Source organism: Eptatretus burgeri, chromosome 14 (assembly GCF_056783735.1).
Source record: "Eptatretus burgeri isolate ZD-2024b chromosome 14, Ebu_testis_v1, whole genome shotgun sequence".
Lineage (NCBI taxonomy): Eukaryota > Metazoa > Chordata > Myxini > Myxiniformes > Myxinidae > Eptatretus > Eptatretus burgeri.
In genome coordinates, this window is record NC_140974.1 from 18,731,858 (window position 1) to 18,757,083 (window position 25,226).

The 25,226-nt window shown below is 45.4% G+C and overlaps 1 protein-coding gene across 4 annotated transcripts in view; it reads left to right on the plus strand.

Annotated features, from left to right (window-relative positions):
• Nucleotides 1–669: 669 nt before the first annotated feature.
• LOC147012734 (phosphatase and actin regulator 1-like) overlaps nucleotides 670–25,226 on the plus strand; it is a 203,120-nt gene continuing 178,563 nt past the window's right edge. Inside the window, exons 1-2 of one of the 4 annotated variants that reach the window (XM_085853857.1) lie at nucleotides 705–1,043; nucleotides 1,222–1,458. In XM_085853857.1, coding sequence (XP_085709983.1) covers nucleotides 1,338–1,458 — 121 coding nt within the window. In that variant the 5' untranslated portion in view covers nucleotides 705–1,043; nucleotides 1,222–1,337. Of the gene's footprint in view, nucleotides 1,459–1,510; nucleotides 1,656–25,226 lie in introns of those variants that run through there. The other 3 variants (XM_085853856.1, XM_085853855.1, XM_085853858.1) reach the window with 3 other exon arrangements.

Consider the following 25,226-nt stretch of genomic DNA (forward strand, 5'->3'; position numbering starts at 1 on the left):
TATTGAAGTTGTCACGGTATTCACCCACACTCAAGTTTAACAACTTATGGGACACCGTCGCTCACACTGGACAAAGTCATGAACCTTTAGTGCGCTGAGTCGCAGTTGACAATTTTATTTTCTGTAAGAGAAATGGAAATATTTGGGGAAGGAAATGAAAACATGTTTTCAGGTATTACAGGTACAACTTAAATTCAGAAGTGTACGAGATAAGTAAATGCCTCGACGGATGAGTACGAATTGTTGTTACATGGACGGTCATTGATCATATTTAGAGCAATTTATTGAATTGTTGACCTCGGACAGACGAGGAACAAGTCCTGACCTTCCCTCTCGTCTCCTTATTGCGATGTCTGAATGTCGTTTACATCGTTTCCATAATCCTTCCATACTCCCCTTGTCCTCTCTCCTTTATTTTTGTCAACCAAAGTGTGTGTGTGTGTGTGTGTGTGTGTGTGTGTGTGTGTGTGTGTGTGTGTGTGTGTGTGTGTGTGTGTGTGTGTGTGTGTGTGTGTGTGTGTGTGTGTGTGTCTCCATTTCGCCCTCCTGTTCCTCTTCCCTTATTTATCAAATTCCTCCTTTCGGTTTCTTTTTCCGTATAATTTGCACCTTTCATCTGAGCGTTGATTACGAACGGTGACGTCGACACGAGGCGCGTTTGAAACTCTCGCCTATCGTGACGTCACACACGAGCCCACGCACCGTTCGGCAGGTAATTACCGCGTGCGGCACTCCACCGATTAACGACAAGACCCGTACGTGTGGTTCAAAGCACTCACTGTACGTGCGTACAGTCCGCTTGCGGTGTGCGAACAACGCCGCTTCCCCTTCCCAGGAACCGCGAAGCCCGACCCGTTCCGTTTCCACTGTGAGTCCGCACGGGTCGGGTCCGGTTCCGGGTCCCCCCGGGACACGTTTACACGTGCCGCAAAGCACGCTCGAGACTACGCACGGACAGGTGGAAATTAAGTGGTTAACAGCTCGATTAGTCGATGAGTTCCAGCAATAGTTGCTCGGTTTGTGGTTACCCGTCTTCCCCCAGGGTGGGTGTTTGGTGTGTTGTTAATAATAGTTACACACTAACTATCAGTGAACATGACGTTCGAGTGGTTACTGGGTTGACACGAACAGGTCGGTTTAAAGAGATTTGCCGCTCGTTTGTGACGTCCACGACCTCGTGTCCATCCCTGCACGGTTTTCCCGATCCATGTCGAACCGTAGAGTGCACGGCCCGAAGCACGGAGCCCTCGGCACGGGGATCGTCCATTATTGCTCCGCGGGATCTGAACAGCGATGCCGTGGTGTACGCGACGTACTTCGCCTCTGCCCGAGAGCTAATGGCGACGGCTGGTGGAGACGACGACGACGACGACGATCAGGAGCCCTCACGGACCGTGCGGAGGGAACGCTCCAAGAGCGATACCCCGGGACTGGCGTACGTGCGCGTCGGAGACGCAGGTACGTACTCGCAGCACGCACGCGGACACGTGCGATCATCGAGGGACGCGCGGCTCGGGCGTGGGAGCGCGCTCGTGACGTGCCCCCCCCTCGTCCCCGGCACGGTCACACTGATCGGGACATGGCACGGCGCGGCTGGACGTGGCGCGGAGTGACATGGCACGGCGAAACGGCACGACAGGTCGGGGTTTGGCACGGTAAGAGCGCACGGATGCCTCGGGCACGAATCGTAAGGGCGCGATGCACGCGAGCCTGGTGCTCACTCTGCGATGGGAATTTAATCGGCGATCCCCCAATGCATGCACGTCACCGTGCACGTCGCGTCCTGCACGTGCCGTGCTCTCCATCCGGTGGATTGCAGGCGCGAGGGGCACGGCGGGGACGAGCGAGACGGCACGGATCGCGATATAAACTGTTGCTTTCGATGTGCGTCACGTGCTCGGTGCGCGCGCCGCACGCTCCTCGTATCGGGGATGCGATCGTGTACGTGTGTGTGTTTGTGTGTGTGTGTACGTGAGTGTGACTGTGTTTGTGTGTGTACGTGAGTGTGACTGTGTTTGTGTGTGTGTGTGTGTGTACGTGAGTGTGACTGTGTGTGACTGTGTTTGTGAGTGTGTGTACGTGAGTGTGACTGTGTTTGAGTGTGTGTGTGTGTGTACGTGAGTGTGACTGTGTGTGAGTGTGACTGTTTGCGTGTGTGCCTTTTTGAGTGTGTGTGTGTGTGTGTACGGGAGTGTGACTGTTTGTGTGTGTGTGTGTTTGTTTGCGTGTGTGCCTTTTTGAGTTTGTGTGTGTGTGCTTGTTCATGTGACCGAACATTTACGTGTGAGTGTGATCGCACTCTGGGTTATAATATTATTATCTTACTCCAGCACAGGCGATCCTGGCTCTGTCTGTTCTGGATATCATTGAAAACCCTGACATCACACGGTGGATAGACTGTGTCCCATCGGTTATTCCATGCAATGCCCCACGACGTTATCGCTGCACAACCTGAAGATAAGTTCAACCCACCTTGAGTTTGTGATTGAGAGACTGAGTGGTCCTTTTGTATGTCCAGTACCTTCAGAAAGTGTTCACACCCCTTGACTTTTGTCACATTTTGTTGTGGTGCAGCCTGAATTGAAAATGGATTATATTTAAAAAACAAATTGTCACCGATCTACACAAAATACCCCATAATGACGAAGTGAAAACATGTTTTTAGAAAATTTTACAAATTAATGAAAAAGAAAAAGCTGAAATGTCTTTCATCAATAAGTATTCAAACACCGCCCCCCCCCCCGCCCCCACGAGTCAATACTTTGTAGAAGCACCTTTGGCAGCGAATACAGCTTTGAGTCTTCTTGGGTAAGTCTGCATCAGCTTTGCACATCTGGATTTGGAGAGTTTCTCCCATTCTTCCTTGCAGATTTCCTAAAGCTCTGTGAAGTTGGATGGAGAGCGTCGATGAACAGCAATCTTCAAGTCTTTCCACGGGTTCTCAATGGGATTCAAGTCTGGGCTTTGGCTGGGCCACTCAAGGACTGTTCGTTCAAGCAATGGGACAAGGACTTTCACGTTCTTGGTCTGCAGCCATTCCAGTGTTGCTTTGGCTGTTTGCTGGGGGGTCATTTTTCTGTTGGAATGTAAATCTTCCCCATAGTCTTAGGTCATTTGCACTCTGAAGCAGATTCTCCTCAAGGATTTGCCTGTATTTGGCTCCACTCATTGTTTCCTCTATCCTTACATGTCTCGCAGTCCCTGCTGCTGAAAAGCATCCCCAGAGCATGATGCTGCCACTGCCGTGCTTCACGGTAGGGGTGGTGTTAGATATGTGATGAGCTGTGTTCGGTTTCTACCAGACGTAACGCTTTACATTCAAGTCAAAGAGTTCGATGTTTGTCTCATCAGAACACAGAATATTTGCCTCGTGATCTCGGAGTCTTTCACATGCCCACTTCAAACTACAGGTGTGCTGTCATGTGCCTTTTGTCAGGAGTAGCTTCCATCTGGCCACTCTCCCATCAAGCCGAGATTTATGAAGTGCTGCAGAGATTGTTGTCCTTCCAGCAGGTTCTCTCATCTCAGCCAAGGAACTCTGTAGTTCTGTAAGAGTGGTCATTCGGTTCTTGGTCCCCTCCCTGACCAAGGTCCTTCTTGCCCGGTTGCTCAGTTTGGTCGGACGGCCAGCTACAGGAAGAGTCTGGGTCGTTCCATATTATTTCCATATCCTAATGGTGGAGCTCACTCTGCTCTTGGGAACTTTCAACTCTCGAGAAATTGTTTTATACCCTTCCCCAGATTTATGCCGCCTCACAATTCTATCTCAGAGTTCTGCAGACAGTTCCTTGGACTTCATGGTGGAGTTTCTCCTCTGACATGCACTATCAACTGTGGGACCTCATATAGAAAGGTGTGTTTCTTTCTAAATCATGTCCAATCAATTGCATCGTCCACAAGTGGACTCCAATCATGTTGTGGAGACTTCTCAAGGATGATCAAAGGAAATTTGATGTACCTGAGCTCAACTTGGAGTGTCATGGTAAAGGGGTTGAATACTTATTGATGAAAGACATTTCAGATTTTCATTTTTCATTAATTTGTAAAAATATCTAAAAACGTGTTTTCACGTTGTCATTATGGGGTACATTGGGACCCGCTTAATAGAATCACCCGTATTATAGAATCAAAATCGTTGAGACCGATTCCATTGTATCTAAATGTACACAATTTTTCCCGTTTATTAGAATCAAAAACCCGCTTAATGGAATCAGCTGCTGGCCATCCACTTCGACAGTTCAGCGCCTACTGGCCGCACAGTTCCAACTTTTGCCACCAGGCGGCTGACGTCACGCTAAAAATAACGCTATGCCACTACAGTGATTTCGGTAGTCATTGTACAGATAGGCAGACGGCTGACAGCTGCAGTCTAAGCACTAGGCGTGTCGTCATTTCCACGATGGATAGAAAACGAAAGCGGACGGATCGTTCAAACATTGATAAAGCACAAATCCTGAGGGACTATGACTCTTTACCCAGAATGAGCCAACGAGAAGCTGCAGACAAGTTGGAAATTAACCAGCCGATCCTTTGCAAGATTCTGAAAGATTGAGAGGCCATTCTGAAAGGTCAAGTGGATTCGTCTTCTTCTCAGAAACGCAAGCGAAGCGGCAACGCACCCGATGTCGAATCAGCAATGGTCAAGTGGATTCAAACTTCTAGAGAAAAGGAAGCACTGCTTTCTGGACCTCTGATGCGGGAGAAAGCGGCTCAGTTCGCGGAAAAGTTCAACAACAAGAAGTTCAGTGCGACAAACAGCTGGATTGACCGGTTCAAGAAAAGACATGGAATCATCCACAAGAAACTTCACGGAGAGGCAGCGGCGGCTGACGTAGGAGGGAAACAACAATGGCTGGACCACATGTTTCCGGATCTCGTAGAAGGCTTCACGGCTGATGAGATCTGGAATGCTGACGAAACCGGGTTGTATTTTCGGGCCTTACCAGACGGACCGTTCCTCTTCAAGGGAGATCAGCACTGCGGTGGGAAAAAGCCAAAGGAAAGAATCACGGTGCTTTTTTGCTGCTCGATGACTGGTGCTAAGCGTCCTCCTTTCGGTATTGGTAAAAGCAAGAATCCACGGTGTTTCAAAGGCCTCAAAACAATTCCAGTTCGCTACAGAGCCAATTCCTCCGCATGGATGACAGGTTTCCTCTTCACTGAATGGCTCGATGAGTGGAATCGCGAGCTTCGGCGTCATGACCAGAAAGCGTTGCTTCTCATCGACAACTGTCCGGCACATCCCCAATCACTTCAACTGTCGAACATTACTGTGGCATTTCTCCCGCCGAACACAACCTCTGTTCTTCAACCGTTAGATCAGGGAATTATCCGTTCATTCAAAGCTCATTACCGCCGTGCCATGCTACGAAAAGTGCTCACTGAGATTGACAACGAGGATGGAGCAATGACAGCGAGTGACTTGGCGAAAAAGATAACGATCCTCGACGCTATGCTGTTTATTGACGCAGCATGGAATGATGTGAAGACTACCGGCATAGTGAACTGCTGGCGCAAAGGAGGAATTTTCATCGGAGCGGCAAGCGAAGGCGAAAGGGTCGAGAGCAATGACGACGACGAGTTAGCCAACCCTCTTCAAATGGATCCCGACCAATGGCAGGACTTCGTCAACATGGACGCCACTCTCCAAACCACAGACGATGATGTCACAGACGAAGCCATCGTTTCGACAGTCCAACGCGAAATGGGAATTGCTACTGACGCAGACTATGACGCCGACACTAAAGTGGAGGAAGAGGAGGAAGAGGAGATCTCTGTCCCGACCATCAAGGAAATGATGTCTGCAGCTAAGACGATCAGGCTTGGTTTGCTATCACATGGGTTCAGTGACATGGCCTTCCTGCGCAAACTTGACAAGGAGGTCACCGCCATTGCCACAGACTCGTTAAAGCAGGCAACAATCGACAATTTTTTCATTACAGAGTAGGCTCATCGACAAACCTATGTTGTTTTGCTTTGAAAAGTACATATGTACTGTATGTGTAATTGTTTTATTTTCAGTAGTAAGTTACATTGTTTTGAGCAAGTGTGTCATATAAATCAAACTAAATGCTGAGTATTTGTCTCCGTATGTGTACTCGACATTTGATCCGCTTGATACTCCACAACTCTGGTGAACTCGGATATTAGAATCACCCGCTTATTAGAATCAAATTTGTCCGGCCCAAAGTGATTCTATTAAGCGGGTCCCACTGTACTTTGCGTAGATCGGCGACAAAATATTTTTTTAATCCATTTTCAATTCGGGCTGAAACACAACAAAATGTGACAAAAGTCGAGGGGTGTGAATACTTTCTGAAGGAACTGTACAGTGTACATACACAAGTTCAAGGCAACGAGAATGGGAAAAGTTAACTTGTGTGTCTGTGAACAGTTGTACACGAGAAACAAACAATGAGAGTGGAAGAAATAGATCTCTAGAAAAAGGGGCAAGAGAGGTTAAAGGACTTCCTCCTGTAAGATGGGTCGTGGAGACAAAATGAGATGGCGATGGATCGCTGTCTTCAATGACGGTAGAGAAGAGCATGAAATGATAGACTCAGGAAACGCGTTGCACAAAGGAGAGTAATGGTGGTTTAAAGTGGTGGAGATGAGCATGGACTTTTAGACTTGGAGAGATTGTTTCAAGTTGTACGTCGGTGTACGAGCTGGTTAGGCTTGGATGGGACATCGGGTCATGAGGAAAAGAGGAGTGAGGCCACCGACCTGTTTGTTATGGGGGGGAAGAAGTAATCCATGATTCTGAATCTCCTTGGTGAAATGCCAGTGATGTTCGGTGATGTCTGGTGTTGCTGCATGTGTGGGTGGAGCCCCAGGCCGAAGTGGGGAAGCATACTCCATCCAGATTGAACTGCACACGAAGGTTGTGTAACTTGTGAGAAACAACAAATGCTGCCGAAGGTTTTGGCACAACCGGATGCCGACTGCCTCTCGATGCTAACACGGCTGTGTCGTAAACATGAGAAGCTGTAGCAGATGTCCACACCCCAAAACATGAGAAGCGGCGTCTCTGAGTGTGACTGGCCACCGAAGTATGTCTTGTTTGATCAAAAGTGTTAATATAACAAGAAATTTTCCTGGATTAAAAGTCATTGTTGTTTTGTATGCAGCCGATGGTTGGTGGTTGCAACAATTTATGCAAACACAGCTGTGCCACTGATGCAGTGCCCTTGTTACCAGTGAGCTCGTACTCATTTTGCCAACATCGGAAGGATGAAAGTCTGAGTCAACCCACCTGGTGTTATTTCAACAGATGACAGGGGCTTGAACTCAAGACTCTAAGATCTTAAGCCAGCCACCTTCACCATAAAGTCAACATCAGGCTTGTTATTAAAAGTTGTGTTTCATTTGGATGCCCAAGTAGAAATCTTCAGACAAGGGAGTGCCTGAATCCCTAGAATGGAGAAGCTTTCGGCTTTACCGCACAGCATTGCGACTACTACTACTACAACTACTACTCTAATGGCTCAAATCATTCACGAATTGGCTGGTCAGGCCCGGCGTTCAACTGGAACTGATCGGGCGAGGAATTTGTCATTTGTTCGGAGTGCCCGCGATAAGTCGACTGCTCTTAGTGAATTACACCATGGGATCTTTAACTTCCATCCGTTAATGCAAGCAGATGGGACACCTGTCTTGATGCCCATCCAAAGGACTCGAAGCCCTCTTCTGTCCTCTGACCCTCGCCTGCACGAGCAATCTTAACTCGTTCAATTTATGACACCCTGAATGGAGAGTTATCACTGTGCCTGCACGAAGAGAGACTGGTGTGTTCTCCTTGCACCGGGACTGACACAAAACCCTGCCACAGAACATCTCAACCACCCCGGCTCTGTTTCCTTAAAATACAATATCCTCGTCTCCTTTAGCTGGTCGGCGTGATTCACACCGCAATGTATTCCATTCCAGTTTCAGCTGAAGCATCGCCTTCTCCGCATAAATCGTGCCTTCCTCACGGAAGCGCTGCCCTTCAATCAGGCTAGCTCGTCCAGCATTCAGTGATGTTGAGCCAAAGGTTGTCACATTCCCATCCCTCTGACATCATGATGATGATGACGTTGCTGTTTTAGGTTCTGCACTCGAGGCATCGTCTATGTCGTTTTTGAAGTTGCTCCATTAACGTCATCCTTCACACGGTTAGCAGCATGAAAACAGAGATCACTGGTAGAATAATACCGACATTTTGTGAGCATCAAATTACGTTTATGCAGTCATCACGTCCCAAGGATAGTCGGCTCCACTGATTGATCAGAATACAGCAGATGATTTATGTCCTCTTGGAATGGAACGCATCGTGGTGCAAATGATGTATAAGCTTGTTCCAACGTTTTTTTTTTTTTTTCCTGGTTATAACTTCCCAGAACCCAATGTGACAACATCACCCCATTTCCATGGGAGGGATCTGTACAGGTGTACCGACTGGTGCGGTAATGACGGACAATTTGGATGTCTTGCATGCTGTTCTTCTTCTTCTTCTTCTTCTTCTTGTTCTTGATGAACTACTCAACCACAAGATGGGTGAAAGAAAGCACCCATTCTCCCAGAATATGTGTAACGATGATGGTGATTATAGCATTGGGCCCATGGATTTCGTGAACCGCGACTCTCCTCCCGGGAAGTTTCGATAACGATGGGGTCTTCCAATCCCCATTGAATTTGTGGAACAAAATACAGTGAATGGAGACCACGCAGAGCAAGTGCTAACCGGTGTGAACCCTCTGTGCCATGTTCTAAGATACCCGAGGTCGATGTACCATTCTCTGTACCATGTCGGACGTGAGAGTGGATTAGTCTGAACCACAAAAAATGCGCACCGATCTTTTCTCCTTTTTTTCTTTTTTCTTTGTACACATACCATAGTCTTGGCTTGTGGAAGAGCTAGTTGTCCTTATCTACAAATACTGCCATTCTCTTCTCTCAGGACATTGAGGTTGACAGTTCAAAGCCTGGCCAAGTCTCACCAAAGACTTAAAAATTAAAATAAAATAAATAAAACCATGCTACTTTGACGTTAGGCATTTAAAAGGACTAGTCCAACCAATCCAAAAGGACTATGCCTGGTGTTGGCTTAATGGTTAGGGTGGTGAGCTTTGGATCTGAGGGCCCTGAGTTCAAATCCCGCTCGGCTGCTGAATTCGTAGCAGGTGGGGTTAACTCGGCCTGTCATCCTTCCGAGGTCGGCAAAATGAGTGCCAACTTGCTGGTATACTGTCGGAGTGGCGATCCGTCCAGGATTGTGCCCAATAGCCAAGGAGATTGCTTCGCAGCACCAACGCTCTACACAGAGTATGGTCCCAATCTCCTCCTCCACCCAATCCCTACGGGAGTGGCAAGGGGTCCTGGTATTATCCTCATTGTTAATTTTTTTTTTATTAACAACAGTAGTGACTGTTTAAAAAAAGGCAATTATACATGTTTGTGGTTTATATACTTTTTTTACTTCCATGAGGTGTGCCACACAAAATGCCACGATAAGCTGTTTATACACCTCAGCACGGATTTTACCCAAGGCGGAAACACCTCTTGGGGAGGGGGGAAATGAAGTCGCTACAAGCTCAATTGTGTGACCCTTGGTCTTCCTGTCAAGATACAGATTCCAAATTGCGTTTGTTTAAGTTTGATAAGAGCACAGACAATTCCCATAGGTTGGTATCCATTGGGAAGAGGAAATTCCTTCTTCGGAAATGCCCTGCCGAGTACGGAGAGAAAAGCGGTGCCATTGTTGTGACGCCGCTGGTACCCAGAGTGCCCCGTGAAGTGAGAGCTCTTCCCCAAGCTCATTCGGTCTGTTTGTCTAATCTAACCGTCCTGCATTGTGTCTCGTGTGTGTGTGTGTGTGTGTGTGTGTGTGTGTGTGTGTGTGTGTGTGTGTGTGTGTGTGTGTGTGTGTGTGTGTGTGTGTGTGTTGCAGCTCCAGTACGAGCCTTAGATACTAGAAAAAACAAACTAGCAAAAAGAACAATTGATGTCGGCCCTTTATTGGGTGGGGCGTTCAAAAGAGTCGACAAACGAGATACTCGCAATAGTCAAAAACACGCCAAAAATACTATTAACGAGAGCTTGGCTTTGACTTGTGAATATTATCATTCATAGAACTCTTTAGACCCCCCCTCACATGTATTATGGCTAATTTGAACCACAATGATGCAACATTGCTTGGTCAGCTATTCACTTTCCTCCATCTCTTCCAACCTTTCTCGTCCCCTACCTCTCCACCAACACCGAATTCCACATGATGCAAACGTTTTCACTCCAAATCGTACTTTGAAACGACTGTAAAAGTTCACCCAAAACCCTGATGCTCACGCTTTAAATTTTGAAACACCACCACGATGGTGACGGGTTGTGCAGGAAAGATGTAGGAAACACAAATCTTTCGAAAGCATGAAAGGTGTGAGCAATTCTAAAAGGTTGAGACATTTATTTTGAAGAGCACAGTTTCTATCCATCCTCACGGACGGGTTATTAATCCCACTTCCGTGATTTCTATGGTTTTCATGCAGTTGTATAATAATACTTACTCCCACCAGGTGGCGATGCGAGATGCACTCTAAAGGCCCGGTCACACCTTGGCGTTTTAGCCAGCTTATGCCGATTTTTTTGAAAAATTTGTCTAAAACGCTGGCACACGTCGAATACGTTATGGGTAAGTTTTGGAAACATTGAGAGCACGCTGAAAAACACTGCCATATGTCGTAGTACGCTGGCTTTAAACGTTGTACTTTTCGGTTGTCCTCAAATTTTAGCATGCTTGAAATTTGTTAGACTTATGCCAGCGTATGACTCACAAGTTCCGCTACGCTGGCCATAAGTTGTAGGCACGTTATGTGATTGTTGACACACGCCGACACACGTTAATTGTAAGTTAATCATAAGTCGAAACACGTCGAGGTAATGTTTAGCGAACCCGAAACTTATTTCTAACCTATGCGTAACGTGTTGTAGGCATGTTACGCGATCGTTGGCACACGTCGACAAAAGTGACTTCTAAGTTACTCGTAAGTCGAAACGAGTCAATGTAATGGTTCGCATTAGTGTTCCAGACTCCCTGATTTTTTTTTATTTTTATTTTTATTTTTATTTTATTTTTTTCTTCGGTATGACGGTCATGTTGACACTTCGATTTCTAGTGCGGTTATGATTTAAATCGTTGAGCAGCAGCCTATTAATTATATTATATTATAACCGCACTAGAAATCGAAGTGTCAACATCACCGTCATACCGAAGAAAAAACAAAACAGGGAGTCTGGAACACTGATGCTAACCATTACCTTGATGTGTTTCGACTTATGAGTAACTTACAAGTAACTTTTGTCGACGTGTGCCAACGATCTCTTATCGTGCGTACAACTTATTCCCATCGCATGCGGAACGTGTGAGGCATACGGCAAGTCCGTCGTAAAATGTTTAACACGTTAAAAAGTACAAGACGTACTCCACCTACTACGACGTATGATAGCGTACTTTAGCGTTTTATTCACGTATACCAAACTTACCCATACCGTAATCGACGTGCGCCAGCGTTTTAGACGCATTTTTCAGAGGTCGGCATACGCTGGCAAGATCGCCAAGGTGTGACTGCGATGTTGACACTTCCATTTCTCTGGCGGTTATGATTTGAATCGTTGTGCGTCAGCCTTTTAATATGCTATGTCACGTGATCGTCGGCGATACGTACAGCACGCTATGCATAAGATAGACTATCGTTGGGCATAGGTTGTATAGGCCGACAACAGGTTCGGCATTCGTTGGTATAAGTTATCTATAACACAACGAAACGTTCTGTGTCCGTTACTAATATGTTATGCATACGACCAACTCGTTATGAATACGTCCGAATCTTTTAAAAAACATCAAAAGTTCAACGTAAGCCAGCGTTTTACATACATTTTGATACGTTGTCATTGCTGGCTAAAACGTCAAGGTGTGGCTGGGCCTTTACAGAGAGAATTGGGGTCATTCCCCATCTTGAAACCCTGGGACTATTAATTATTTTTACCACCTAAATGTTTCATTGGCACACCACAAGTACAACCAATTGTCTTCAGCTCATTCCATCCAGCAGTTCAGGAGTGCACAGAAATCAAACAAACAAACTAACAACACATAAAAACAGACACTTCTCAAATTGCACAGGGTGTGGCAAAAAGACTGAGCACGTTTTAAGTTGAATTTTTTTTTAATTGTAGAAGTTATTTATTCAACTTTATTGACATTTGTAAACTAGTGATGCTGGAATTTCTTCAGATTACACTAGGTTTTGAAAATGACATCAGTTAAATTGTCTCCTTGATGGGAAATGTATTCCTCTGTTCTGGTACCTATAGCCCTCATAACCTTTCCAAGAAAGTCTATCAGGTCAGGTCAGATATGGGAGCATACGCCAGAGCAGCGCGGCGCTGCGTACACTTTCCGCTGGTACTCCAGGGGCCTCCATCTTGCCATCCCCATCTAATTGAGATGCCGATCAACCTGCTGCAACCACGAGTCACGTGGTCGGCCCATTGGCCTCCTCCACTCATGAGACTCCCTCGCTGAGAGAATCTAGTGAGCAGGATCAGTGTCAGGAAAACGAGCCACATGTCCATACAGCCGCAGCTGGCCCTCACGGACAATGCAGGTAACAAATCTCATCCGAGTCTCTCAGCAAACGCTCGTTGGATACAAAGTCCGACCAGGGATAGCCAAGGATTCACCCAAGAGACCTGGTACCGAAGGAGTTAGGTCTCTGTCTCAGATCACAAGTCAGAGTCCAAGTCTCACATCTATAGAGCAAAACTGGAAGCACCTATGGACCTTAACACTCGGACTTTCGTCCTCCTGCACAGGTCCCGACATCACCACATCCCATGCGCCATTGAATCCATGACTCCCTAGGCCCAAACAAGACGTGTGTTGACCTCTGGCTCACAGCCAGCAGAGTCATGAATATCACTGCCAAGGTAAGTGAATCTCTCTGCAACCTCAACTTCCTCACCACAAACAGGTTCAGACAGGACAGCAGCATACAATATATCATTTTTTTATTTTCTGGATCTTAAGGCCCAGTCACACCTTGACGTTTTAGCCAGCAATGGCAACGTATTAAAATGTATGTAAAACGCTGGCTTACGTTGAACTTTTGATGTTTTTTTTAAAGATTTCAATCTTCTCACAACCAATGCCCAACGATAGTCTAACTTATGCATAGCGTGCTGCACGCATCGCCGACGATCACGTGACGTAGCCTATTAAAAGGCTGACGCACAACAATTCAAATCATAACCGCCAGAGAAATGGAAGTGTCAACATCGCAGTCACACCTTGGCGATCTTGCCAGCATATGCCGACCTCTGAAAAATGCGTCTAAAACGCTGGTACACATCGATTACGGTATGGGTAAGTTTGGTATACGTGAATAGAACGCTAAAGTATGCTATCATAAGTCGTATTAAATGGAGTACGTCTTGTAATTATAAACATGTTGCATGTTGCATAACAATTATAAACGCATGCGATGGGAATAAGTTGTACGCACGATATGCGATCGTTGACACACATTGACACACGTTACTTGTACGTTACTCATAAGTCGAAACACATCAAGGTAATGGTTAGCGTCAGTGTTCCAGACTCCCGGGTTTTTTTTTTTCTTCGGTATGACGGTGTTCAGTGTACAGTGCGGTTATGATTTAAATCGTTGAGCGGCAGCCTATTAATTATGTTATATTATATTATAACCGCACTTGAAATCGAAGTGTCAAAATCACCATCATACCGATCGAAGAAAAAAAAAAAAAAACCAGGGAGTTTGGAACACTGACGCTAACCATTACCTTGATGTGTTTTGACTTATGAGCACCTTACAAGTAACGTGTGTCACCGATTGCGTAACGTGAGTACAACACGTTACTCATAGGTTAGAAATAAGTTTCGGGTACGCTAAACATTACCTTAACATGTTTCGACTTGTGAGTAACATACAAGTAACATGTGTCTGTGTGTCAACGATCGCGTGACGTGCCTACAACTTATGGCCAGCGTTATGCGGAACGTGTGAGTCATACGCTGGCATAAGTCTCAAAATTTCAAGCATGGAAAATTTGAGGACAACCGAAAAGTACAACGTTTAAAGCCAGCGTACTACGACGTATGGCAGTGTTTTTCAGCGTGCTCTCAATGTTATCAAAACTTACCCATAACGTATTCGACGTGTATCAGCATTTTAGACAAATTTTCCAAAAAATCGGCATAAGCTGGCTAAAACGTCAAGGTGTGATTGGGCCTTTATCTTCTGAAGAGCCTGGATCTTAGTTTTGACCCAGGAAACCCATAATCCCAGTGGCTCCCATTCCTCATTCAGCACCTCGAGTGCCCCCAAAGGGATATTCAGAGTAAAGTCTATCAGAATGGCCTGAATTTCACTTGTAATGTTTTCTTTCACTTACTTGAGTGTGAGTGGCCTGTCTTTTAAAAATCCCCCACAGGAAATAATCAGGATGGCTGAGATCAGGAGATGTGGGAGGCCAATTCACATCTCCAAGTCTGGAGATGAGCTTTCCAGGAAAATGCTCTCGCAGCAGTTCCTTGTGGTGTGGCATGTAGCCCCGTCTTGTTTTGTGGAAGGTTGCCGCACATCTGTTTATTACTCTTCATGATGTTGCATCACGAACTTGGAAATGTCTTCTGAATTATCTTTGTCCTGAAATCATGGAATATATTTGGAAGTTATACTGCTCAACCATGTGTCCAATTTGCCATTCATTCATCTGATACAATCTGAAAAGAAAAAAACCCCCAATAATTACCTTTCATTATCAGATATTCCCCCCTGAAATCTGTCCCATCTTTTTGCCACACCCTGTATATAGTACAATTAACTACAATATCCCCACGCTTTTTGAAAAAAAAAAAACAGGGCGGGGGGGGGGGGTATTTTAATCGGCTTTGTCTGCCTGCCTGCCTGTCTTTCCACCTGTGTGTTTGTCCGTCCGTCCATCCGTCACGCTATCTCCTCAAATGGTTGGGTAGAAAGTCACCAAACTTGGAAGTTATGATCACCATATGGCAAGAAAGTGCAAGAGCTGTGTCATTGTTGCCCCCCCCCCACCAACCTGGGGTGGGTAAGTCAAATATTGAAAAATGCAATTACAAGCACATTTTAAAACTAGAACGGGCACTCGGTAGAGCGCATACCTTCGCCGCCGCAACTTTTTCCGGGAACATTTGAAAAACGTCCATGACGTCACAACCGTCAGTCCGATTGACGTCAAATTTGGTGTGTAACCTCCTTGAAGGCAGTCCAACAAAATGGAATGATAAACACTGAAAAATTAAAAAGTTGAAAAATGACGTCATCTTTTGACGTCATTTTGACGCACTTCCGGGGACGTCACGTCCAATCCGGGACTACCATTCTGAAAGCTCGTAGTTCACTAAACGTTTTGACGTTGGTTTCATGTCAATAGCTCTATTAGATCTGAAGCTATGCCTACAAGTATATTTTGACCTTGAATGTGACCTTGACTACAGACTTAATTGGCAAAACCTGTACATCAATAAACAGATATTTTGGTACTGATCCTAATGCCTGGATTTGGGAGACTTTGCTTTGTAAATTATATAGATATTTGAATGTAAAATATCAGGACATTTTAGCCACAATGGAAAAACGTCATGTTCAAACGTCAATGATGTCATAACGGTCAGTCCGATCAAAACTGATGAGATCGAAAATTGAAAATTTACGTCATCTTGTGGCGTCATTTAGACGCACTTCCGATGACGTTACGTCAAATCCGACACTACATATCCGAAAGGTATCTCGTCATGGAACAATATGGCGGTGGTTGCATGTCGATAGTTTTATTATGAAGGAAGTTATGCTCAAAAGAGTGTTTTTGACCTTTTCATGACCTTGACCTTTGACCTGATCGCTCCCAAAATCTAATCAAATCGTCCTTGGATACTCACGAATCATCCCACCAAATTTCATGCAATTCGGTTTTATACTTTCTGAGTTATGCGAATAACAAACAAACACACATATTCACAAATAAATAAATACACAGCGACCAAAACATAACCTTTCGCAGAATGCGAGGGTAACTAGAAGGGCACTCGGTAGAGCGCATACCTCTGCCACGCAATGCCTGATCCACGAGAATATAATGGGCCTAATACATTTTTGAAATATCATGTTATATATCGTTTTTGGCCATATCTCTCAATGGTGAAGAATCCCAGAAAATTAAATAATTTTCAAATCCGGATGCGGATTTGGATCTTCATCAAAATCAAATAAATTCGTCCTTGCAACGCACCCAACCTGTCCACCAAGTTCCATTCGAATCCGTCCACAACTTTTTGAGATATCCTGCACACAAACAGACAGACAAACAGACAAGCCGGTAGGCGGCGATGGGTCACCGAGCATGGAAACTATAAGCTATAGAGCAAAATGGATGTCATATAGCGGATAGGGAATCACCTTAAGATTATGCATATCAAATGTCATCCAGTTCCATCTACTGATAACTACTCGGTATCCATTTGAATGAAAAGTACCGAAAATGCGGTTTGAAATCGGAAATCCCCAAAGTTCGAGGGGGTGCTGTGGGTGAACAAAGATCTAAATCAAAAATCCGGCTCAATCGTTTGTGCACAATGTATTCCAGACTATTAGTGTGAATTTTCATGACCATCCAACCATAACCCTAGGAGGAGTAGCATTTGGCGCGAAGGCACCTCCAGCTCTCGCATATGATCGATTTTTGCACTAATTGACCTTTGACCCCTGACCTAAGCAAAATTGGTCAATATGTCCTGAGGCAAAGTTGTAGTACTCATTGAGTACCATCAACCTGCAAAGTTTCATTCGTATCGATGCACTCACCTGGTCGCTAGGAGGCCTTCAATTTTCACGCATACCCTAATTGTAGGGGGCGCTGCGGGTAAAGTATTCCATATATCACAAAAACCGGAATATATTTGATAGAGCATCACCTGTAGATCATTCGTGCCAAATTTCATAACCCTACGTGGGATAATGGCTTTCGGAATTGATTTCGCGTGAACGGTACCGATTTTGAAGGTTTTTCGGTTGTTGCTAGGGAACCAAAGCGTCCCTAGCAACCATCACAATTTCCAAAGCACAAGGTCATAAGATGTACCTACCACCCGAGTTTGGTCAAAATCCACCCACGTTTACTACCAATTATGCTGATGCCAAACATCCAAACAAACAAACAGACAGAATTACTGACAATAAGGGTTACCTATTTCGGCGACCCAACAGAAAGGGCTGAAAACACAACCTCCTTCACATTCGGTGGTGGAGGTTATGAAACTTTTTTATATGCAATCAACATTGGGAGATGTGTGAAATGTGTAACAATTTTTAGGATTTCACCCCCGTTTCATGCCCCACTGGGTGAAGGACTTAGAATCACAGGGGTCAAAACAGGGGAAAAAAGAAAATTTAACTCAAAATTTGATATTGGGTCAATCCTCGTGGAACTTTTTGCCATATTTCAACTTTGCTTTCAGTGGGAAACATGGGGATTTGCAATGGTGCACACCATCAACTTCACTCTAGTTTTGAGATTGGGATTAGAAAATACATTATAGAACAGATACGGGTCTTTATAAAAATTAGTGTGGGTGAGGAATCGGCATGATTGGCCATGTGGCCTCAATCCGGCAGGTGTGGATGAGACATTGTCATGATTGGCCATACATGAGGTATTAGCATCATTGCCCAGTACCATAAACCTCCCAAGTATAGATGAGAAATTAGCATGATTGGCCACGTGACCTCACAGGTGTGGATGAGGCATTGACATGATTGGTCATATGAAATAAACCTCGCAGGTGTTGCATGAACCTCACAGGTGTGGATGAGGAATTCACATGATTGGCCATGTGGATTGCTCAACCTCAAATGTGTGGATTTAGCATTAGCATGATTGGCCATGTGGCCATGAATGGGGTATTGGCATGATTGGTCATGTGTCATAAACCTCCCAAATGTGGATAAGGAATTAGCATGATTCGCCATGTGACCTCACACGTGTTGATGAGCCATTCACATGATTGAACATATGATGTAAACCTCACAGGTGTTTCCTCAAACCCACATGTGGATGAGGAATTCACATGATTGACTACGTGATATAAAACTTACAGTTGTGGCCTAAACCCCACAGGTGTGGATGAGGCGTGGGCATGATTGGCCATGTGGCCATGCATATGGTATTGGCATGATTGGCCATGTGGTCTAAACCTCACAAGTGTGGATAAGGTATTGGTGTGATTGGCCATGTGACCTAAACCTCACAGCCCACAGGTGGGAAAAGTGAGAAACGTTGACTACCCCAATGGTGATGTCGCTTGTGAGTTGAATGATTGTTGTAAGCTTTCACACAGTTTGTCCAGTTACTGTAATTACTGTACAGTAATAGTAGGGCTTAGAAGAAACCAGATAACCCATCAGTCGGTAAGCTGCAGCTCAGGAGCCGCACGTGGCTCTTTAAGGACTTTTGTGCAGCTCCCAATACTAACTTTAAGTAAAAATTTAAATAAATAAAAACCAGCCGGGTTACCGCATACGTAAAACCCGTGCAGCAAGGGACTCGAGGGCTGCCTATATAAGGCAGGATGATAGCGACTCGCGTGACTCTCAGCACGGGACCCGCAGTGAGCGGATGCCCAGCCGTGATTCACAGACCGCAGCGTCCAGCCATCAGTCACTCACGCCCGGGACCTCCAGAGAGTTATTGCTCAGTCAAGAAACACAAACTCCCGATTAGTTTTGATAAACAATGAACGATTCATATCTAAATATCAAACGAAATGTGGTTTTGATAACTCTTCCTTCAACATGTATACTACATTGTGGGATAGGGAGACTGTATCTGTGCTTCTTCAAGATGTTGGCTGGACTCCCTTTGTGTCTCATTTGCAATGAGAAAGTCGCCAACAACAAAAAAATCCAACCCCGAGAAGGATTTTCATGACAAACGCGACCTTTGCGAAGAGTGCGAGTGCGTTTTGTGGCTTGCCTGGAAGAAGTGAAGGTGTTTATGCGGGAAAAGGAAGATGAATATGCAGAGCTTGCACATCCTCAGCGACTCCTGGAATTTCACTTTGTGGTGGACGTCATCACACATTTAAATGGCCTTTCCAGAAAGCGATGAGGAAAGGGAAACGCGGCTCTCTTGCTTGTGGAAGAGGTGCCATCATTTGAGCGAAAACTGGCATTGCTTGCGAGATGCGTGGAGACAGGTTCGCTTGTTCATTTCCCATCACTGGAGCGATTCAAAGAGGCAACAAACTAAGAGCTTTACATTGAGAACATTAACAAAAAAAAAAAAAATCAAAGTGATGCTGGAAATACCAGAAGTCTTCATGCAGCGATTTCATAAAGGAATAGGTGATTTTTTTTTTTCATTTGTGTTGAAACCCCTTGAAGCCGACACCTGTGCGCTCGACTCGTCAGCATTTCCAGGAGTGGACCGAGCAGAACTGGGCTTTCAATTAGCTGATGCGTTGGACAAGGACAAGTGGACTTCAAAATTCAGAGGCTTCTCGTGATCGAACTCGAAAATCTAGAAATGCACAAATCTATCCTGGAACTTGACAGCCGTTCACCACTACCGCCATCCGTACTCGTCTCTTCGACCCCAAATAACACCGTTTCCAAGCACTCCCTTTTTCCAGGTTATTAAGGGTTTCCACCGCTTCTCTCCCTCACCTATTCTCATTTGTTCGTTGTACGTTGGTTTGTTCCTTTTTTGTTTTGTCCCCAACTTCCCCTTCCTCTTGCTGTGTTTCATTCAGCTGGTGTGCAGCTTGCTCACCCTCCCCCCCCTCCGTGTGTCTTTCTCTTCTTGAACTCACTCTCACTTCAGTACTCTGCTGTTGGTGTTTCCCCCATTCCATTTTGTTCCCTTCCATTCTGCTCTAGCTCTTCCATGAGCCTCGACCATGCAAACAAACAAATTAAAAAACAGGTGGCTCAATCTGAAAAAAACGAGACCAAATTGTGCTAGAAATTTGGAATTCTTCACCGGATGCCTTTTTTGGGGGGGGAAACATGTTCTTAAGCTCACAGTGGAGCTGTGCACACACACACACACACACGGACTGTTTGACGAGACAAATAAAGCCGTTGAGCTTGGGGGAAGTGCCGTCACTACCCTGGGCACTTTGGGTAACGACGACACCACACAACATTGGTGCCGCCTTCTTCACCGCACTCAGCAGAACATTTCCTAAGGAGGAATTTCCTCCTCCCCATAGATGCTTTCCACCTTCAGATCTACTTACCATGTTCCCCTATGGGACAACGTGAACGTACTGGTGGCATACTCAAACCGTACGAGGAGGTGAATACTAGAGACATGGCACACTGGGCAAATGAGGTCTCCTCTGACAGAGAAGACTGTGGTGTTATCACAGGCTCACAGTCTCCTCATATACAAATACACTAGAGAGGCGCCGATGGCAGGAAGAGGACAGAGGCAAAGCGGGATATAACCAACGAGGATAACAAAGGAAATGTAAGGCTTGAAGAGATGTTGAGAAGAAGAGAGAAAGAAGACAAGCTTGTCACGGGACAAAAGTCATGAGGTCCTGCAATACAGCTTTGTGATTGGTCGAAGGAACAGAGACACCCCCTCCCTCAGGTATATACTGGAGGAGGTAAACAAGAAAATTGCTGTTGATAAAGGCTGGTGGAGGCCCAGTGCATGTTGGGTTGCTGGACGAAACGTCGATTCATTTAGACAAAACTAGAGTTTGGAGAACTAAGAAATTGATTTATTGACATATATATATATATATATATATATATATATATATATATATATATATATATATATATATATATATATATATATATACACACACACATTAATAAGTGTGTGTGTTTCCTCCACAACTCCAAAACCATGAAACCTATCAGCCTAAAACTTTGCACTCGTACTAAGAAAACTCCAAGGAAGTGCAAGAGTGAAAATTGGGTGTTTGGGTTAATTAAAACACCCCTTTTGAAGATAATTAACGAACTTATTTAATTATATCCTTCATCAGGCGATCCTCGGTCACCTCTCTCTCTCTCCCTCTCTCTCTCTCTCTCTCTCTCTCTCTCTCTCTCTCTCTCTCTCTCTCTGGGTCTTAAGGCGTGTCCTGAGTTACCTTGCTGGGGTCTGAAGCCGCCATGTTTTTTGACCTGCTCAACCATGCCTTGACTTGGAACAGGCCACAACGATTTCTGAACGATAGTTTTTTTTTTCACCTTCCTCACTCATATTATCAAATGCCTGATCATCATAGCTACGCATCACTGGGTACATTGCAATGCTTATAAACGCCCAGAGACACCAGCGTCCGTGGCTATATTTTATTTCTGCACATGCAATAACCTCGAGAATCTCTTAAACTAAGCTGAATTACGAAATGTATGCTCCAGATTTGAACTTAGCAGCAGTTTTGACTCCGAGTAAAGTGTTCATGTGTGTACTTCGGGCATAGTTTGGACGTTTGGACATCGCTTTCACTTGCCAACCATTTAATTGGAGTGCTTGCTTAAGGCCCGGTCAGACCTTGACGTTTTAGCCAGCGATGGCAACGTATTAAAATGTATGTAAAACGCTGGCTTACGTTGAACTTTTGATGTTTTTTTTTTAAAGATTTGGACGTATTCATAGCGACTTGGTCTTATGTATAACGCATTAGTAACGGACACAGAACGTTTCGTTGTGTTATAGATAACTTATACCAACGAATGCTGAACCTGTTGTCGGCCTACACAACCGATGCCCAACGATAGTCTAACTTAGGCATAGCGCGTTGCACGCATCGCCGACGATGTTGTGACTTAGCCGATTAAAAGGCTGACGCACAACGATTCGAATCATAACTGCCGTAGAAATGGAAGTGTCAACATCGCGGTCACACCTTGGCGATCTTGCCAGCGTATGCCGACCTAAGAAAAATGTGTCTAAAACGTTGGGGCACGTCAAATACGGTATGAGTAAGTTTGGTATACGTGAGTACAACGCTAAAGTACGCTATCATACGTCGTAGTAAGTAGAGTACGTCAAGAAATTTTAAACATGTTCAAAATTTTACGACGTACTCGGCGTATGACACACGTTCCGCATGTGATGGGGATAAGTTTTACACACGATATGTGGACGCTTACACACGTCCACAAAGGCTACTTATAAGCTACTCAAGTCAAAACACGCTGCGGTAATGTCTTTTTTACGCGAAACTTATTTCTAACTTATGTTTGACGTGCTTTGAACCAATTCTTTACGTAGTCCCAACACACATCGACGTATGTAAACGTATTCCAATGACGTCTTCCGGTCGACAAAAAAAAGTAAATGAACGTGTTTCTAGCTTACAACTGCCATATAAAGACGTGTTCCCAGCGGTTTTGGGAATTGGTATATAAAAATGCTGCTCATAAAAGGGGAACCCAACAGTGTTTTTGAGTCCTTTTTGAGTCGATGTCCATGTCAGCAGTAACAGTATCAGTATCAGTAGTAGTTTGTTCATGTTGGCAGTAGTAGGTGAGTGTGAGGGGGAGGGTGTGGGTTATGATGGATCGTCCTTGCGTTTAACGATTTAACGATTTAAATGATAAACTCAACGATTTAAATGGCTGCATCTCCACTATTGAAAGTAGACGCTTGCGCTCAACAATTGGATTTTTTTTACACTCAACGACTTTTAAACGGTACCACTCAGCTATTTTCATTGTTTACAATGAACGATTTAAATTGCTGTCACTCGCCTTTGTTTTTTGACGCTGGGGTTTGGAAATTTGAAGCGTTTCTTCTGAACGTGCTAAAACGCTCAAACTCGACTATTTTAAATAGACGCTGCCGATGGACAATTGGAATCATAGCCAAGCTAGACATCGAAGTGTGAACATCCTCGTCATGCCGAATAAAAGTTTGAAGAATGCTGCAAATAAGTGTCCTGGCCGTGGCCGTGGACGCTGACGCAAGGACGATCCATTATACCGACGTCTTTCAGCCTATGAGTAACTTAAAAGTAACGTCTGTCGATGTGTGGCAACGATCGCGTAACGTGCCAACAACACGTTAATCATAGGTTAGAAATAAGTTTCGGGTACGCTAAACATTACCTCGGCGTGTCTCAACTTATGATTAACTTACAAGTAGCATGTGTTGACGTCTGTCAACGATCGCAGACCGTGCATACAACTTGTGGCCAGCGTAGTGGAACGTGTGAGTCATACGCCGGCATACGTCGTGAAATTTCAAGCATGAAAAAATTTGAGGACAACCGAAAAGTACAACGTTTAAAGCCAACGTACAACGACGTATGGCAGTGTTTTTCAGCGTGCTCTCAATGTTATCAAAACTTACCCATAACGTATTCAACGTGTGCCAGCGTTTTAGAAAAAAGAATTCAAAAATCGGCATACGTTGGCTAAAACGTCAAGGTGTGACCCGGCCTTTAAGTGTTTAAGCCGCTTGCCGAGCGCCCGACAGTGGAAAGCGATACAGTTCGTGTCCCAATCGGGATGTACAGTCAGTAGTTGGCACAAGGTAGAGGTACATATATGGGGTATATTTCGATTTGGTATTTATGGACTCTCCACAAGTGTGTGTGTGTGTGTGTGTGTGTGTGTGTGTGTGTGTGTGTGTGTGTGTGTGTGTGTGTGTGTGTGTGTGTGTGTGTGTGTGTGTGTGTGTGTGTGTGTGTGTGTGTGTGTGTGTGTGTGTGTGTGTGTGTGTGTGTGTGTGCGTGCGTGCTCGGTTAGGCAGGCGGCGTGGTGGCAAAGTTTCATTCCGTATCTTGGAGATTTTAATTTTTAACCTCAGCAGCGTACGAGTGATCATATCTTCGTTTGTCCTCGTGACTGTTTCTGAAGCAATTGGTTATTTTATATGACTTGGTGTACTTTCTCAAAGTAGTTTCAAAGCAAAATATATTTGATAACACACAATTTCTGAGCTGTTCACCACATTAATGTGTTTTCTCAATTTCAGAGACAAATTTTTCCACCCACCATATGGTGTGTGTGTGTGTGTGTGTGTGTGTGTGTGTGTGTGTGTGTGTGTGTGTGTGTGTGTGTGTGTGTGTGTGTGTGTGTGTGTGTGTGTGTGTGTGTGTGTGTGTGTGTGTGTGTGTGTCTTGTTCATAAAGTGGAACATAACATTCTCTGGGAATTTCACTCCCCCCACGACCCCCCTCTCTATATTTATCCCATCCTTGCTCCACCCCCTACTAATGCAGTATCCTTCCACACCTCTCTGTCTGTCTGTCTTTTTCCCTCCCCTCTCCCTCCCCTCTCCCTCCCCTCTCCCTCCCCTCTCGCTCCCCTCACGCTCCCCTCACGCTTCTCTCTCTCTCTCTCTCTCTCTCTCTCTCTCTCTCTCTCTCTCTCTCTCTCTCTCTCTCTCTCTCTCTCTCTCTCTCTCTCTCTCTCTCCCTCTCCCTCTCCCTCTCCCTCTCCCTCTCCCTCTCCCTCTCCCTCTCCCTCTCCCTCTCCCTCTCCCTCTCCCTCTCCCTCTCCCTCTCCCTCTCCCTCTCCCTCTCCCTCTCCCTCTCCCTCCTGCCCTCTCTCTCTCTCTCTCCCTCCTGCCCTCTCTCTCTCTCTCTCTCTCTCTCTCTCTCTCTCTCTCTCTCTCTCTCTCTCTCTCTCTCTCTCTCTCTCTCTCTCTCTCTCTCTCTCTCTCTCTCTCTGCCCTCTCTCTCTCTCTCTCTCTCTCTCTCCTGCCCTCTCTCTCTCTCTCTCTCTCTCTCTCTCTCCCGCCCTCTCTCTCTCTCTCTCTCTCCTGCCCTCTCTCTCTCTCTCTCTCTCTCTCTCTCTCTCTCTCTCTCTCTCTCTCTCTCCTGCCCTCTCTCTCTCTCTCTCTCTCTCTCTCTCTCTCTCTCTCTCTCTCTCTCTCTCTCTCTCTCTCTCTCTCTCTCTCTCTCTCTCTCTCTCTCTCTCTCTCTCTCTCTCTCTCTCCTGTCCTCTCTCTCTCTCTCTCTCTCTCCTGTCCTCTCTCTCTCTCTCTCTCCTGCCCTCTCTCTCTCTCTCTCTCTCTCTCCTGCCCTCTCTCTCTCTCCTGCCCTCTCTCTCTCTCTCCTGCCCTCTCTCTCTCTCTCTCTCTCTCTCTCTCTCTCTCTCTCTCTCTCTCCTGCCCTCTCTCTCTCTCTCTCTCTCCTGCCCTCTCTCCTGCCCTATGTCTCT